The sequence below is a fragment of the Platalea leucorodia genome (assembly GCF_965183815.1).
Source record: "Platalea leucorodia genome assembly, chromosome: 1".
NCBI lineage: Eukaryota > Metazoa > Chordata > Aves > Pelecaniformes > Threskiornithidae > Platalea > Platalea leucorodia.
Genome location: NC_138823.1, coordinates 142,213,905 through 142,228,478, shown reverse-complemented (window position 1 = coordinate 142,228,478; position 14,574 = coordinate 142,213,905). Strand labels below are relative to the sequence as shown.

The following is a 14,574-nucleotide window of genomic DNA, read 5'->3' as shown; positions in this document are numbered from 1 at the left end:
GATGATTAAAGACTCTCCAGATTATAAAGGTAAGTCTGAAGTTAGAAGCCATTTGGCTTACCTTTATTTAGCCTTCTTGGGGATAGGTACTACAATTTTTAATTACTTGTCCTCACACTTCTTTTTCCATTGGAATCCTTCTTCACTGGGTTTCTAAGATGAACAGTGCCCACTGAATGAAAAGTGATTCAATACTTTATCACTGGTATTTAGTGGATTTCATTTATTGTAGATCCATCAAACCTTGCATGGTAGACAGATTTATTAATTTCTTTACATGGCTTTTTCCTTGGTGCTCATTACTGCGGCGTAAATGCTTCACTGACACCTAACTCACCTTCAAACTACTGCTGTTTGGTGAGAGATAGTATTATCGTGATTCCACAGATGAGGAGTCAATGTGTTTCCTTTTGATGGCTTGGCATTTTTTTTCTTAAACAAAGAAAGGCTTCTAAAACTCACTACCTGCTCTCAGTAACTCAGCATATTATACGTATGAAGGATAAAGAAGCAAAACCTAAGGAAGGAAAAATGTTTAAAGGACAGCTGACAGTGTATTGTTGTGTTTTCATAAATGTTGCCATTTACATCACTAGTGCAGTGCCCACAGCTCATGCACCACATTCAGTAGAGGTATTTCCCCATGGAACGTTTCATTTTATTTCAAGGTAAACTGTCTCCATATTTTCTAAAATTCTGGGACCATTCTTGGACCATACAATAGAATCTCCTCCTCCTTCGAGTTCTTACAGAGATGACATAATTTCTGCTATTTAAGAGGCAAGTTGCTACCCCTACTCTGAGTTTCAGTTCCTTTGGGGCAATTAGTGCTTTCAGCCTTTTTTCCTTTCTCCCATTTTTGGATATGCTTGGATTCCTCCTTTCCAGACCACAGTAACTCCCTGAGTCATAGAAAAAAATAGGCTGCAATGGACCTCTGGAGAGAACCTAGTAACTCCCCTGCTCAAAGCAGGGCTAACTTCAAAGTTAGATCCAGTTATTCAGTCACATCCAGGTTAGTTTTGAGTTTCTCCAGGGATGGAAATTCCACAGCCTCTCTGGGCAATCTGTTCCAGTGCTCAACTGTTCTCATTCATCTGCTCTCTAATGATTTGCATCTGACTGTGATTTAGAAATGTCCCCAGTATCATGTGATTAACACTACCATTTTTTCGTGGCTTTCACTCTGGTAAGAGGGTGAGATTTTCTGCTATTTCAAGACCTCTTCTTCAATACATCTTGTGCAGATGATTTATCAGCAAGCATTTTTGAAATGCTGCCTTCTGCATAAAGTGTTGGAAGGCATTAATTAGCTGCCCTCCTTGTCCTATCTGACTTTCCAGTACCAAATTGTGCATCTAACATAATGAATATGCTTGTTAGAGAGAGCTTGGAAGTGATGTCATTTAGCATGAGTGGGTTGTTTTGTTCCTGTATCACTGCATGATTGTTCTTATGTTGATTTGTTCCTGATTCATTGCCTTAAAGATCTTTAATATCTATGAATACATGGAATACCCTATCATTTCTCTTCTCTACTGCCATTATCAAGTGCATCCTTTTCCCATGGCTTCTTCACTTTTCTAATTAATGTCCTTATTGCCAAGGGGCTCAAAGTGGAAATAATAGTTATCACAGTGCAGTATGCACTTCTGGTACTGCCTTTGAGATAGATTTTGCAGCAAGCAGTTGATATCCTCTGTCTCCAAAAACACATGGAAACATAGTATTACAGAGGCCTGCCAGGCTACATCCTTTTCCAGTTTTCACTGCTCTTAATGTATTTATGAAATTTAATGAATAGCTAAATTTTACATCCAAAATTAATTCTGCAGGAGTGTCTGTTATAGAGATATCTGGACAATTACTTGTATTCCTGGACTTTCATCTACACAGAATAAATGTTCTCACATACTACTAGCCTTGTTTTGTGTCACAGGTTCAATTTTTCACGTAGTCAGTCCCAAAAATCGTACCCCAACACTGATGCTAGTTTTTATGGCTATTTCTTCTTAATTTATTTTAAAAGTTCCATGTCTCGCCACTATAAATCTCCTTTTTTTAACAGCAACATTGCTGCTGGCTGCTTTCCCCAGAGACATTCTTCAGCTGCACACACTGAAGGCTTTGATCTCCTCAGTTTGCTTTGCAGTATTTAATATACATCTTCTCAAACACCTGCTTTTCATTTTTCATTGCATGATACTTCCACACTCACCAGCAATTTGCTGGGTTTGTGCCTCTGCAGCATGCTTCTCTTCTAATCTAAGCTCTGGTCGATGCTTCTCTCTGGGACTGTGCCTACGAGTGACTGCTGACCTCCCACATTTTATCATTTACATGTCATCACCATTACTGAGGTGTCCTCTCTTCTGCTCTGTATCTCTTATGCTCTATCCATTCTAGTGGTATTTTAGGATGTTCAAGTGCCCTCCATTAACATACATACTTTTATTTCTTTTCTACCTCATCCTATTAGAAGTTTCCAGAAGCCCACTCTCCTCTACGAAACCAGTCTTTATATACAGCTGGCTGATTCACTCACACCAAAGGACTCAGCAGGTCCTCAACTTTCCTAAGACTTCTTCCCTGAACAGAGAACTCCTCTCTCTGAAACCATGTATTTCAAATCACTCCAACTGTCCATCCACATTTCTTCTGTTCGCTTCAGAAGTTTTCCCTTACAGACATCTATAAATGTTCTCATCTGTCTGTACAAAAGAACATGAGAAACAGAGAATCCTTGTCCTTCTTTGCCTGCAGTCCAGCAAAAAACTGATTCCATCAACTAAATCTGTGTGTTAAATGAAGCCTTCTGGAAGTTCAGGAGGTGTACGCTTCTTGCCTTTCTCTGTATAAGGAACATAAAATTTTCTCCAGATTCTGTCTGTGTCTACACAACACCCTCTGAAGCTCGGTACAATAAACCCATGAAGAACAAATACCATTGTCTTAAGATCAGTACACCTGTGTTTTAACTATGCATGCTGAAAATGGCTCGTGAAAGGGACTAGAACCTTTAAAGTCCACTGCAAAAGTCTACATCAGCGGGGCTGAACTGATCACAGCCGTGGCAGACTGATATCCCGTACGCTTAAGTCCTGAAAGAAAACAAAACATCACCAGAAATATTCTCAGATACCTGCTGACAGCAGACAACTGGTGAGACTCCAGAAGGTCATGTATGAGTGGCACATTGTCAAGGGTATTGCCTCTCTCACCTTGAGCTGCTCCATTACGAACTTTTTTCTGTTCCACTCCTGCCTCCTCCTAGACACTAGCTGCTGCTTCTCACCTATTTCCACTCTCCATTCTTTCAGTACCAGTCACGATTCCCAGTCAGACCTAGCTCCTTCCAAGCTTTCTGCCACTGCAGTACCAGCCTCCTTCCCTGGCCTTCAGTTTCTCCCCTTCTTAACTATGTCGCTTTCCCGGCTTCATGACTCCAGTATATTTAGTTGGGAAGAGAGGGTAGGGAATTCTGTCTCTTCCAATGCATCTTCCTCCTATTGCCCTCGTGTCCTGCCAGCTCCCACCCCTACTAGCACCTAAATGCCTCCTGGGAATGTCAGTGGTTTTCAGATATCAGTTTGTCCCTCAGCATCTAACTTGTCAAACAAGCTTGTCCTTCTCAAATGCTTCCTGTCTCTAACTTCACCGGCCCTCAGTACTAACTCCTAATCCCAGTTTCAGTATCCCTCTTCTGTGTCTGAAACCACTCCCATTTTCCCACACTCCACATTATTTATATCTCTTCCTGCTCCTCCTTTGTGCTTTAGTCTTGTTCTATTTGCTCTCAGTTAGGTAGCATAAACAGGCTTACACTACCTCAAAATTGTGATTGCAAACTAAAGTTCTAGGAAGATCAGTGCTGTACATGTGTGGGTGTGTTCTTACACAAACGGTAGAAGGTTCAGTCCTGACTCAGAAACCATCTACTGCCAAGTCCATTTTCCACCATATGGTAGCACAAGAACTTCTCAGAGAAAAAGAGTGACCAGAACTTGCGGACATAAGCAAAACAATATATCCTGCACTAGAGGAGATTTTGAGAGATGATAAAGATTATCTGGCTAAGATTCTCCAAATAAATTCAACAGACTGAAGATTGAGACAGTTAACTTTTCTTTGTTGCTGTTGCATCCTTGTCCGTCCAAACCATGCCCACTGCAGAGTACAAGATGCTTATTATATTATGGTGCATTTGTTTGAATTAAAATAGTATTTTACTATAAATAAAATACTTTCATACATACTTGAAATTCTGCACACCTGCAAAAGTATTTTTATGACAGTAAAAATCTAGATTTCATTAAAAAAATCCTGCAATTCATTAATGTTTCCTTTTTCATTGAAAAAACGGAACATTTTCAACAGTAAAATTAGTTCTGAAATACACTGTATAAAATTATACACTGAAGTAACTGGCATAACTAACTACCTTTAAATGTTATGCCCATGTGATTTCTCCATGTGGAATTACATACGAGTTGAAAACCACAATTCATCACTTCAAGAAACTTCTTATCAAACATATTCTTCGATGTGGTATGTGGCATGGCTGTAACATATTTGATGACCCACATTATAGTAAATAATTACTGACCGTATGTTCCAAGTTATTTACATAAGTACAAAAATTATAGGCTTTGATACTAATAAAACATTGTCCCAATATTTTGCGAGGGTATGAAGATACCCTCCGTTAATAGTCAAGGTTCCACAGGACCCTTTCTGTGTACAGTGCATACCTACCTCCTTCTGGCTTAACCATACTAATTTCTCATGCTCTATAGGCCATTAAGCCCCACTTCTTTTCCTCTTATTAAAGCGGAGGTTGCTACATTTTTCACCATGTACTAGTTTAAATACAAAGATCTGTGTCATTTCTGTCACTGCGCAGACAACACAAACAGCTACAGCAACAACAAAATGCTGGAGTGGGCTTGGATTTTTAGTTTACATGTAGATCTCAGACATGAATTATTTTGGATGGTAGGTGAAAGAAGAAGTGATAGAGTTATATGGTGACTACCTACAGGTTTTTCCAGTGATGACCTCTGATTATATTAGGCGTTTCATGGGATGAACACATTTCCTTCAAAACACTACAGGTCTGATTGCCAATAAAGTCAGCCCGTGTTTAAACACTTATAAATCCAAACATACATGTTTTCTTTTCAGTGCTGAAATTACTCCAGTCTTTAGGAAGCATATACTATCAAATACCGTGAGACAATAAAAATGAAAAATACAATAAAAAACAGCAGAGTTGAAAATACTGGGTCTGCTTTATCTGTGAGAACATATGGTAACAATGATTATTATTTATTACTTGATCCTGCTTCAACCCGAAATGTACTTGGCAACATTTGAACACAGAGGAAAATATTGTATTGCAATGCAAACAGCTCAAGGGCTTAAAGGAGTCAAGCCCTTGAGCAGCCTGTAGTAGGGGAAGTGGTCCTCAGAGAATTACAGGAAGTCTCCTCGCACCCAATTTGTTCCCCATCACTGAGTCTTTCTCAAGACCAGGGCTTAAAGGATTTGCCAGACTCCAAGCACTACAAGTCTGCAGGGGCAGGAGCACATGATCAGCTGTCTATGGGTTACTCTTTCAGTTTGTCAACAGATGTTCTTAAACAGCCTGAAGCAAAGCCAAAGACTTACCAGAGATGCTCTGAATTGGTCAGACTAAACTACCCATTGAATCAGCCTCACACTAATCCTGTTTGCCATTTTCCTTTGTAAGAAATAGAGTTCCTGGAAGAGTTGCAGTATAAAATGTTGAGATTCAATAATCCACTCAAACACCTGTATAAGTGACTAAACTGGTACCAGCGATCTGTCTGATCAATATATTGCATATGCAAAATTAAATATTGGAGTGTAAATGAAATTTCCCCTGCTACAATATATGTAAATGGAAGACAGTGCTGTCTATTAGTTAATTAGGCATTTTGTAACATAACTTTCCAGAAGGTCACCTCTACCACTAAATGCACAGGTGCACATATCATTCAAAGCATCTCTTTCTTCTGAGTGCTGCCTTTTCCACACAACACTTCCTTCTCCAAATTTTTTGTTATTTGATGTAATTTCTGCATCCCATATCCTTCAGTCTTCATAGTGTTTCCACCCCAGCAGCAACAGTACAGCTGAGGATAACAGCAGCAAACCTACCCTTTCACCTTCCATATTGTTTGGAGAGTAGGGATTTGGAGACAAAAGAAAATGAGGATCCCATTAGGAGCTGGCCTGACTGGTGAGAACAGAAGGAGTTCTTATCAGGAGAGATCCAACTTTTAGTCACATGAGGAAACTCAGCAGTCTTAGACACCTTTCTCTACCAAAGCCAAGAAAAAAATTAAGAAGTTTCTCTAAGCAATCAAAGGTGTAAGCATTAAAAGGCGTAAGCATCTTCTGTCTCCTGTCCTTCATTATTTAAGGCTGGAGGAGACTGCACACAGCATATTTAAGAGTATGAAATGCTCACACCCACAGGGTGTTTCAGGCTGCTAGTATAGTTTGTAGAGGGACTATCATGACAATTTAAAGATCATCAAGTATCTTTTATTGTTCATTGTTCTCCAATGGATGAGAGATGACAGCCCATAACATATATAGAGTCGTAACTTTATGGGACAGGATTCATTCCTCTTCTTGTGAGGAATCATACTTGTCCATCCAAAGATGCCTGCCATCTGCCTGTTAGCTGACATACAGCAAATTACACCACCGTGTTTCAATGACGAAAAGGGAGCACAATGTAAGAGAAGGATCTAGTGATAAAGCAGCTGCACAGCTACAAGTAACTGAGACTACAGAATACAGGCTACAGACTAAGGCTACAGGTAACTAAGACTATGTGAATGGAGACAAATGTCAAGAAAGCAAGCTGGAGAAAATCACATGGTGATAGCTCTGCACGAAAGAATGTAGCTTGGGAAACAGAAAGTGAGACACAGGTTCTGTACTGAAGGCAGCGTGGAGCATCACCAGTTTGGTACAGCATCATAACAGGGGTAAGTTTAAAAAGAAAAATCACTTCTGGAGGTCACGTTACTTCTTCACAGATCACTTAAATCAAGACAGCTTGATTTGCTACAGATAACTGTTCTGGCACACACAACCTGCAGGGAAGATCCAGATACAAACAATATCAACGAAATACAACTGCAGAGCTACCTGTGATTTTTCTAAGCAGTTAACACTCATTACTGATATCAGCTGGAGGGAAATCAAAACTAAACGAAATGGAGTCATCCATCTGCATACATCACAGCTGAAATGCTACAGTCACATGAGCTTTCTCGTGTTAGAGCACGCCTCAGTGCTGCCTGAGAGAAACAGACGTGGCTAATTCACTCTATGAATTTATTCAGTCTTTGATTACCTTTCTCACTCTTCCATCAAGCTCTAACCAGTGCCACAGATTACAACAATTTTTGTTATGTGAGCACTGAAAACTAAGTAAATATTTCACCATAAAAAACCACACACAGAAAATTCAGTTGACCTTTGAGGGGACACTGTGCCAAATGTGGAGTTTCATTCCAGTCACTAATAAAAAAGTAAAACAGAAGTTTAGTTTCTTTTCCTTTTACGAGTATATCTCAGCACAATCTTAACCATGCAGCCTTGATGTCTTTGTAACAGCAACTCTGTTTTCAGAAGCATTTCACATTTTTAAGGGAGATATTTTTAATTGTCAGCTTAGTTCTGAGGAGACAACTCTGAAGAGACAATTCATCTTCACTCAAGCAACCTCCAACTATGTCTGTGAACTCATTTGACATTGCCTGCAGAAGTGCCCAGTTTCTAGGACAAAACAACAGAATAAAAATCTGCTTTTCTAATTGTGGAGGGGTAGTTCAGCACTTTGTAGCACATCCAGGAAGAGAAAGGCATTTCAAACACCTGCTTTTGAATAACAGGAATTTTCTATACTGTGCTTTACTCCATGCTAATGAGGACATCACAAACTAGAGTTAACATGTCAAAGCTGCCAACAAGTATACATCGTACCTTTCTACTCCTTTAAAGTGCATACTGCTATAGCTGCTATATATATAGTGAAACCATAGATTCAAAAATACTGCAAAATTTATCGAACGTATTATTCATCTAACTCTTGGTAATAGTTAATAATATTCATCAAAAGCCAGAGATAGTGTGATATGGTTCTTATACACACTGCTGGGTATGACCAAGCAGGAAATTATTTGCTAAACAGTGTCACATGAAACTGCGACACTGAAATGTGACACCTGAAACTGAAATGCATGCTTATTTCCAAAAACACTACTAGAAGTGTGGTGTAAACAGCCAATTCTGCCAATTTTGTGCCAGGTCTTTTATTAAGTATACCTGAAGTAAATGATAGAAAAGCCAAGCTCCAGAAGCGATCAATACATTGATCATTTATGTCAATACATAAAACAGATGCCATTCCATGTCACCTTTACTGGGATTACTGTGAAAAAAACAGGTGTACTGCAGTCATGTTGAGGTGCAGTAGATAAGATGCACTTGCGCGAACTGCATTTTTCAGTTTGTTTTGTGTACAGTATATAGAGGTAAGAACACTGGTACTGCACCATCTCCTCCTGAACCCAGGAGAGCTTCCCCCTGCAGGTTCCCTGGGTCTCTGGTGCACAGGTTAAGCTGATCCTTGAGGTAACCCACCTTTCAGGACTACAGCACTTCAGCATGCAACTTGCTAAAACCATTACTAGTTCACCTGTCCACCCTATGATCCTAATTCAGAAGGCATTTTAGGAACCATGGAAAAATCCATGGCATCATCTACTCTCATTCCCAGGGCTATTTCCTATCAAGTATGTTCAATGACTGTGCTTTCTCCTTATGGCTGAGTACCAAAATTTCTTTTCTTCCTTGGTTTAATGGTATGTCTTTGCATACATCCATACAAGCCAGGACAGGCAGTCAAATGGAGCTCTCTACCAGAGGGTAACGACCACCCCCAGGTCCTCCACACCCTGGGGACCCATATGCTTAACCAAGGGTCACCTCAAAAGCATGAAGCCAACTGAAGGGCTCACAGGCTCACTGGTGAGGCAAAACCATGTCCTTGGTTTTGTTCAGATCACCCGAAGTAAGACTTCTCCAACATCTGTGGTTACCATCTTGATTAAAAAGGTGTCCAGCTGAAACATGGCCATAGATACAACCTTTAGCATGAGGCATGGATTTTCCAGTTGTAACTTTTGGGTGAATACCAAGCCCAGCGTTGTTAGCAGTGCTGCTTATTGGCTGAGATGTGGCCAATACCTCTGCCATCGTCATCTTGTATTAGTTAGTTCTCCATATGAGCAATTCAGTGTGTCTCTCCATTTCATAGGCAAAATCAATTCAAATTTTATCCAATATGAAGGACAGTTTTAAAAACAGTCTTGCATACAGATTCTCCATTCTTTCCACCTGCCAAATCCCACCATCAACAGCTATGCATGGAAGCATAACTGTAACAAAAACTACAAAAAGCTTCACCACAAAATATCTAGGGTGTATGTGTTACTGACCTTCAAGCAAAATCCTTTTTTAAAATTAACAGTACTATTTAGCCATGTGATCTGTTGCAGCTGTTTCTCTTGCTTCAGAAGAATGAGAATTACCTTTTAGGAAATTTACATCTAGGCTTTCTCTGCATCAGAACCACTCATTACAGCATCTGTGTTGTAGCACGTTCTCATACAAAACACCACCTCTGTAACGCAGTACCATGCAAGGATCCCAGGGCTCATCCTGAAGCAGTCACTTAGGGTACCCAAAGCAGCTCTGTCATGTAGGAATGGCAGCAATCCAGAGACCAGCGCTTTGCTTCTCAGGACTGGGCCACAGGGCATGTCTTGCTCCTGGCACTGGTGTTGCACTTATGTACCAGAGGCTTCTAGCAGCCAGACCCACTCCCTCCTAAGCAGGGAAGTGACTAAAAGCAATGTCAAATGGGACGTAGGTGTAAGACCAAAAACCAGCACAGAACAAACAACATGTAATTATGTGCTGTTCTTTGGCAGGCTACTGCTAGTAAACATTGAGGTTAATATTGAAGTAAACAAGATCAGAGGGAAATAACATACAACCTGAAGGCACTGGTCGTTCATTTCTGGGTACCTTTATCAAAGAATCAATTAACATTCAATCCCGTTAAGAGGTGCTGGTGTACCTTTGTGAAGTATGGAGTACTCATGTTTCAGACTTATATCATCTGTTGGCCTCCTACATGGCCTTCGGCAAGATGTCTCAGTCTCTCTTGTCTATTTAGATTGCAAATTTTTCAAGAGAGTGCATTTTACTCTGTGCTTGTAGGTGTAGGCAGGGACCTGACTGGATGCTACTCTTAACACAAACAGCAACTGAAAGTGCTCAGCACGTAACAGGATTGCCCCTGGAAGGTGCAGGTATGATCTGTGCTAGCATTAATATGAGTTTCAATATTGACTTCAATGGCAACAGTTAGGACCCAAACATCAATCATCAGAAATAAAACAAAACTGAGCTTACCAGCTTAATAATATGTAGAACCAATGGGCATTTTCAGAATTGAATTTCATGGTACTTGCTAGCACAACTTTCAGTCAAGGGTAGCTCAATTATTTAGTTGCTTATTTTCCCAAAAACTGTATTTGCATGCATATTTTTTTAAATAAATATAGAAGAGTCTTTTTTCTATATGATGATTTTCAGGAACTCTAAGTCATGATATGCTCTTTCTTCTTCCATTTTCTCTTATACAAAATTAGTGGAAATTATTGGCAGTTATGTTGGTCATGCCAATATTAGTATATAACAGCACTTGCAAGTGCCCATTTAGCTTCTTACAGGTCCATAGATACAGATTTAAAATTAACATATAATACTAACTGGCTAGCTTTTTTTCCATTCTACTTCGATCTGGAAGAGAGTTGGAAGAAAAACAGTTCAGCAAACACTTTGTAGAACATTGTTTTCATCTTTAACGAAAATTTTCAACTTTTTCAGATGTTTTTCAAAACCATTCTGCCGTAGACATGAAAAAAAAGAAGTCTGCTAACCTGGATTCAGTCAGTTTATTAAGCTAATCCTTGTTAATATATTATTCATTAATATTTCAACATGGTTTTTAGAAAAGATGCTTCTCTTCCTTCATCTCCCATTAAAGCTTATGAGCTGCAGAGAACTAAACTGTAGCATAGCTCAATTCTTTGCTTACATTTTTATAGTAAGTCAAATATTTAGCAGTTTATTCGTGAACTTCTTTTTCATCAGCAACAGAATCTGATAATATTCCCCCCCTACTGTCTGAATACCTCTGTTAAAATATGGTACATACGCAAACTGAAATCTAACTTGTTTATGATCCATTCTGATGAAACTGCCCATAAAAATCAGAGTACAAGACAAATCTGAACTGCCTGCTCCTCTTGAAAGCACAATAGAGTTTATTATATAGAGAGGGTTTTTCTAAATATTAAGACCTGTGTGGCTCTTACCCATGATTCTAAAGCAGTGCGCTATGGAGAGTTGTTAGAAGCGCCATCACTAGCCAAATTTAAACATTGCCACTTGAATTTCTAACCAAAGTTGGCTGGCACTCACTATAAATGATAATGAAGACCTACGGTGCAACCCACTCTTTGGAGGGGTCAATTGGGATTTTGCCATTGCTCTTAACAGGGCCAGCATTTACTCAAGATTTATAAAATTAGCATACTTTACTACGTGCTGGTAGGTACTGAAACACAATGTTTTAGTTCATTCAGAATAATTTCATGTCAGCCAGCATATGACAGCTATAGTAAGCACCAGAGAGGTAACTTAGCAAAGGTTACCTACTGGGAAAGGTTATCAGATGTCTGAAGAAATTAAAAGGAAATACTAGCCCTCCTGTATTTAATTTACCCACTTGACAATTATGCTAAGGATTCTGAGTGGTGAATTAAATTCCCTCTTCAGCTTGACACCACCTGCAGTCTGAGCTGTTGGTAGCAGAGAAATGTTACCCTGGTCAGCCCTGATACATTCAGCCCTAGAGCAGTGTAGGGACCTTTCCACCGACCAAACACAAGGGTTCCCCACCCGAGTACCACCCTACGGACACTGGAGTGGAAAAGAAGCAGAAGCAAGAGCTTTATTTCATTCAGCGCCTACAAAAAGACAAAGGCATTTTAATGCAATGGGTTGATTAATTCATTCTAAACTCCCTCTAGCCAGGCTACTTAACTCTATTGCAACAGGGAAAGTGCACAGTCCTGGGAAGAACACCACATACTGTATCACCCTTCAGAAGTTCAAGTGGTAGCTAGTGTATGTAAAAGCATGGCAGGGAGGCATCTGTTAGATGTCAACAATATTGACTTCAAGACGTCTTGGGATACACATCTTTCTATTCACTCTTTTTATGAATGATTTTTTTGTTCATCATTTTGGTTACAACCGACATTCTGTAACTAAAATAAACTAGAAGTTTCTCTCTTTTCTTTACAAATTGTCAACTACCTTAACCTTGCCAAAAAGCCCGCAAGAATGAAATCAATATAGCAATTTAAAGACAAAATTGGCAGGCATTTATATTGTACTTGGACACATCCAGTAAACAGTCTCATACATCTATCTACCGTCATCAATGGCAATATTCTGAAACCCACTAACGTTTTTACATTTGCGGTGTCAAATGACAAAAAAAGTGTAAGTATCGGTCCAGCAGATGAAAAACAACAGGGAAATAACATCTGACCGGAACGAGAAGCACCGACTAGTGACTCGGGTGTCATTTAAATGCCCTGTACTTCAGGACGGAGAACGGCTCCTCTCTGCCATCTACACCGTACCGGCAGCGCCCCGCTCGCCAGCGCCACAGCCGCAGCGGACACGCGGGGCTCCCCGCTGCCGTCACCCCGCTGCCGTCACCCGCCGAGCCCCGCGCCGGGCCGGCCGCTCCCGCCGGGCCCCGCGGAGGCCGCGCCCCTCCCGCGCCCCGACCGACGCCGGGCAGCCGCACCCCGCGCCCCGTCCTCCGGGCGGGCACCGCGGCCGCCGCTGCCGCGGGTCAGAGCTCCTACAACCCCCTCCCCTCTTTTTTTCCCTTTTTCCCCCCGTCGTTGCAAAGCCAGCCCGCATCTGCCCCGCGCAGCCCCCTCCGCGCCGCTCGCCCCGCGGCTCTCCCTCCCGGGGACGGCGGGTGGAAGGGCAGGCGGCGAAGTTGCCGGGACTTACGGTGGCAGCGCTCCCGGCGCTGGCGCGGCACCTCTCCCGGCCTCCCGTCACCTCGGGCCACCTCGGCGGCGGCTCGGCGCCCGCACCGGCGCAGCCCGGACGGCCCTTCACTCCTCGGAGGGGCGCATGGCGCCGTCCGCTCCCTGACACCCGCCCGGTGGGTCCCCGCGTCCCGGAGGGGGCGGCCGAGCCGCGCACCTCAGCCGGCGCACGGACAGGCGCTGGCCAGGGCCGAGCCCCTCCGGCGGGGCCGTGCCTCGGGAAGCATCTGCCTCCTCTCGCCCGTCTCCTCCGCGACGCTCCCACCCCTCCTCGCTCCCCCCCGGGCGCCGGCGGGGCTTCGCGCCGACGTCGGTGCGGGGCGGACGGAGAGCGCCCGGCGGCGGCGGCAGCGCCTCCCCCGCGCCCGCCTCCCCGCGGCTCCCGGCCGCCTGCTGCCGGCGGGGCGGCCGCGCCGGAGCCGGCGCTGCGCGGCGGGCGGGGGCGGCGAGGCGAGGACCCCCCCCCCCGCCGCACCGCCTGGAGAGGGGGCCGCGCTGCGCTGAGGGGAGGCGACGCCCGCCCCGCGGGCCAGGGGCGCGTCCCCCCGCTCGGCCCCGCAGCGAGGGCGGCAGTGCGGCTGCCCGCGGCCGAAAGCCCTTTCTCCCGGCTGCCCCTCCCGTGCGGGGCCGGGGGTCCCCGGACCGCCGCCGGCCGGGCCCTCCCCGCCGTGAGGGTGCGTCGCCTCAGGGCGCCCCCTCCCCTCAGCGCCGGCTCCCCGCAGGAGCGCGGGCCCTGCGCGTCCCCGGGCCCGGCCGGAGCCCCCTCTCCCCCCCCCCCCCCCCCACCGGAGAAGTTGCTCTGACCCGAGCCAGCGCTTCGGTCCCACTGCGGGCACCTTTCGGACGAGGAAAGCCGGGGGGATGGGGGGCGCGGAGGGCGAGACCCCGCCGCTCCGGCACCTGGGCGGGAGGGGCGCGGCCCCGGCCGCGGGGGCGGCAGCGGAGCCGGGGCTGCCGGGGGGCCCTGCCCGCCCCGCGGATGCAGCCCCGCGTCCTCCCGTCTGCCCCGTCTCCTCCGCTGCTCTGCCAACTTGCGTGAACCGTTTACCTACCGTCCACCGAGCCGGGGAGGACCAACAAGGGGTGGCCGCAGCATTCACCGGACGGCAAAGTCATCTAAATTCCCGTTTCTGCTCCAGAAGTTATGTAAGGGCTTTAAACAAAAGGGGAGGCCGAGAAGACCCTGTTCTGACCCCCTCCGGTCCCCTCAGAACAGCAGCCCCCTGCTACACGGGCATCCAGAGGCAACTGAGCCCACACCCCCCACGTTGCAGGAGAGCATCGAGTGATTGTGCATGAAGTATTGCAGGGGAGG

The 14,574-nt window shown here is 44.2% G+C and overlaps 1 protein-coding gene across 1 annotated transcript in view; it reads right to left on the bottom strand.

Annotated features, from left to right (window-relative positions):
* The window catches only part of CALCR (calcitonin receptor), a gene marked incomplete at both ends in the record, with an annotated part of 171,774 nt that extends 157,419 nt beyond the window's left edge, over positions 1-14,355 (bottom strand). The window contains one exon of the mRNA XM_082311199.1: positions 14,312-14,355. Within this exon, the coding sequence (XP_082167325.1) occupies positions 14,312-14,355 (44 nt within the window). The remainder of the gene's footprint in view (positions 1-14,311) is intronic.
* Positions 14,356-14,574: the final 219 nt, after the last annotated feature.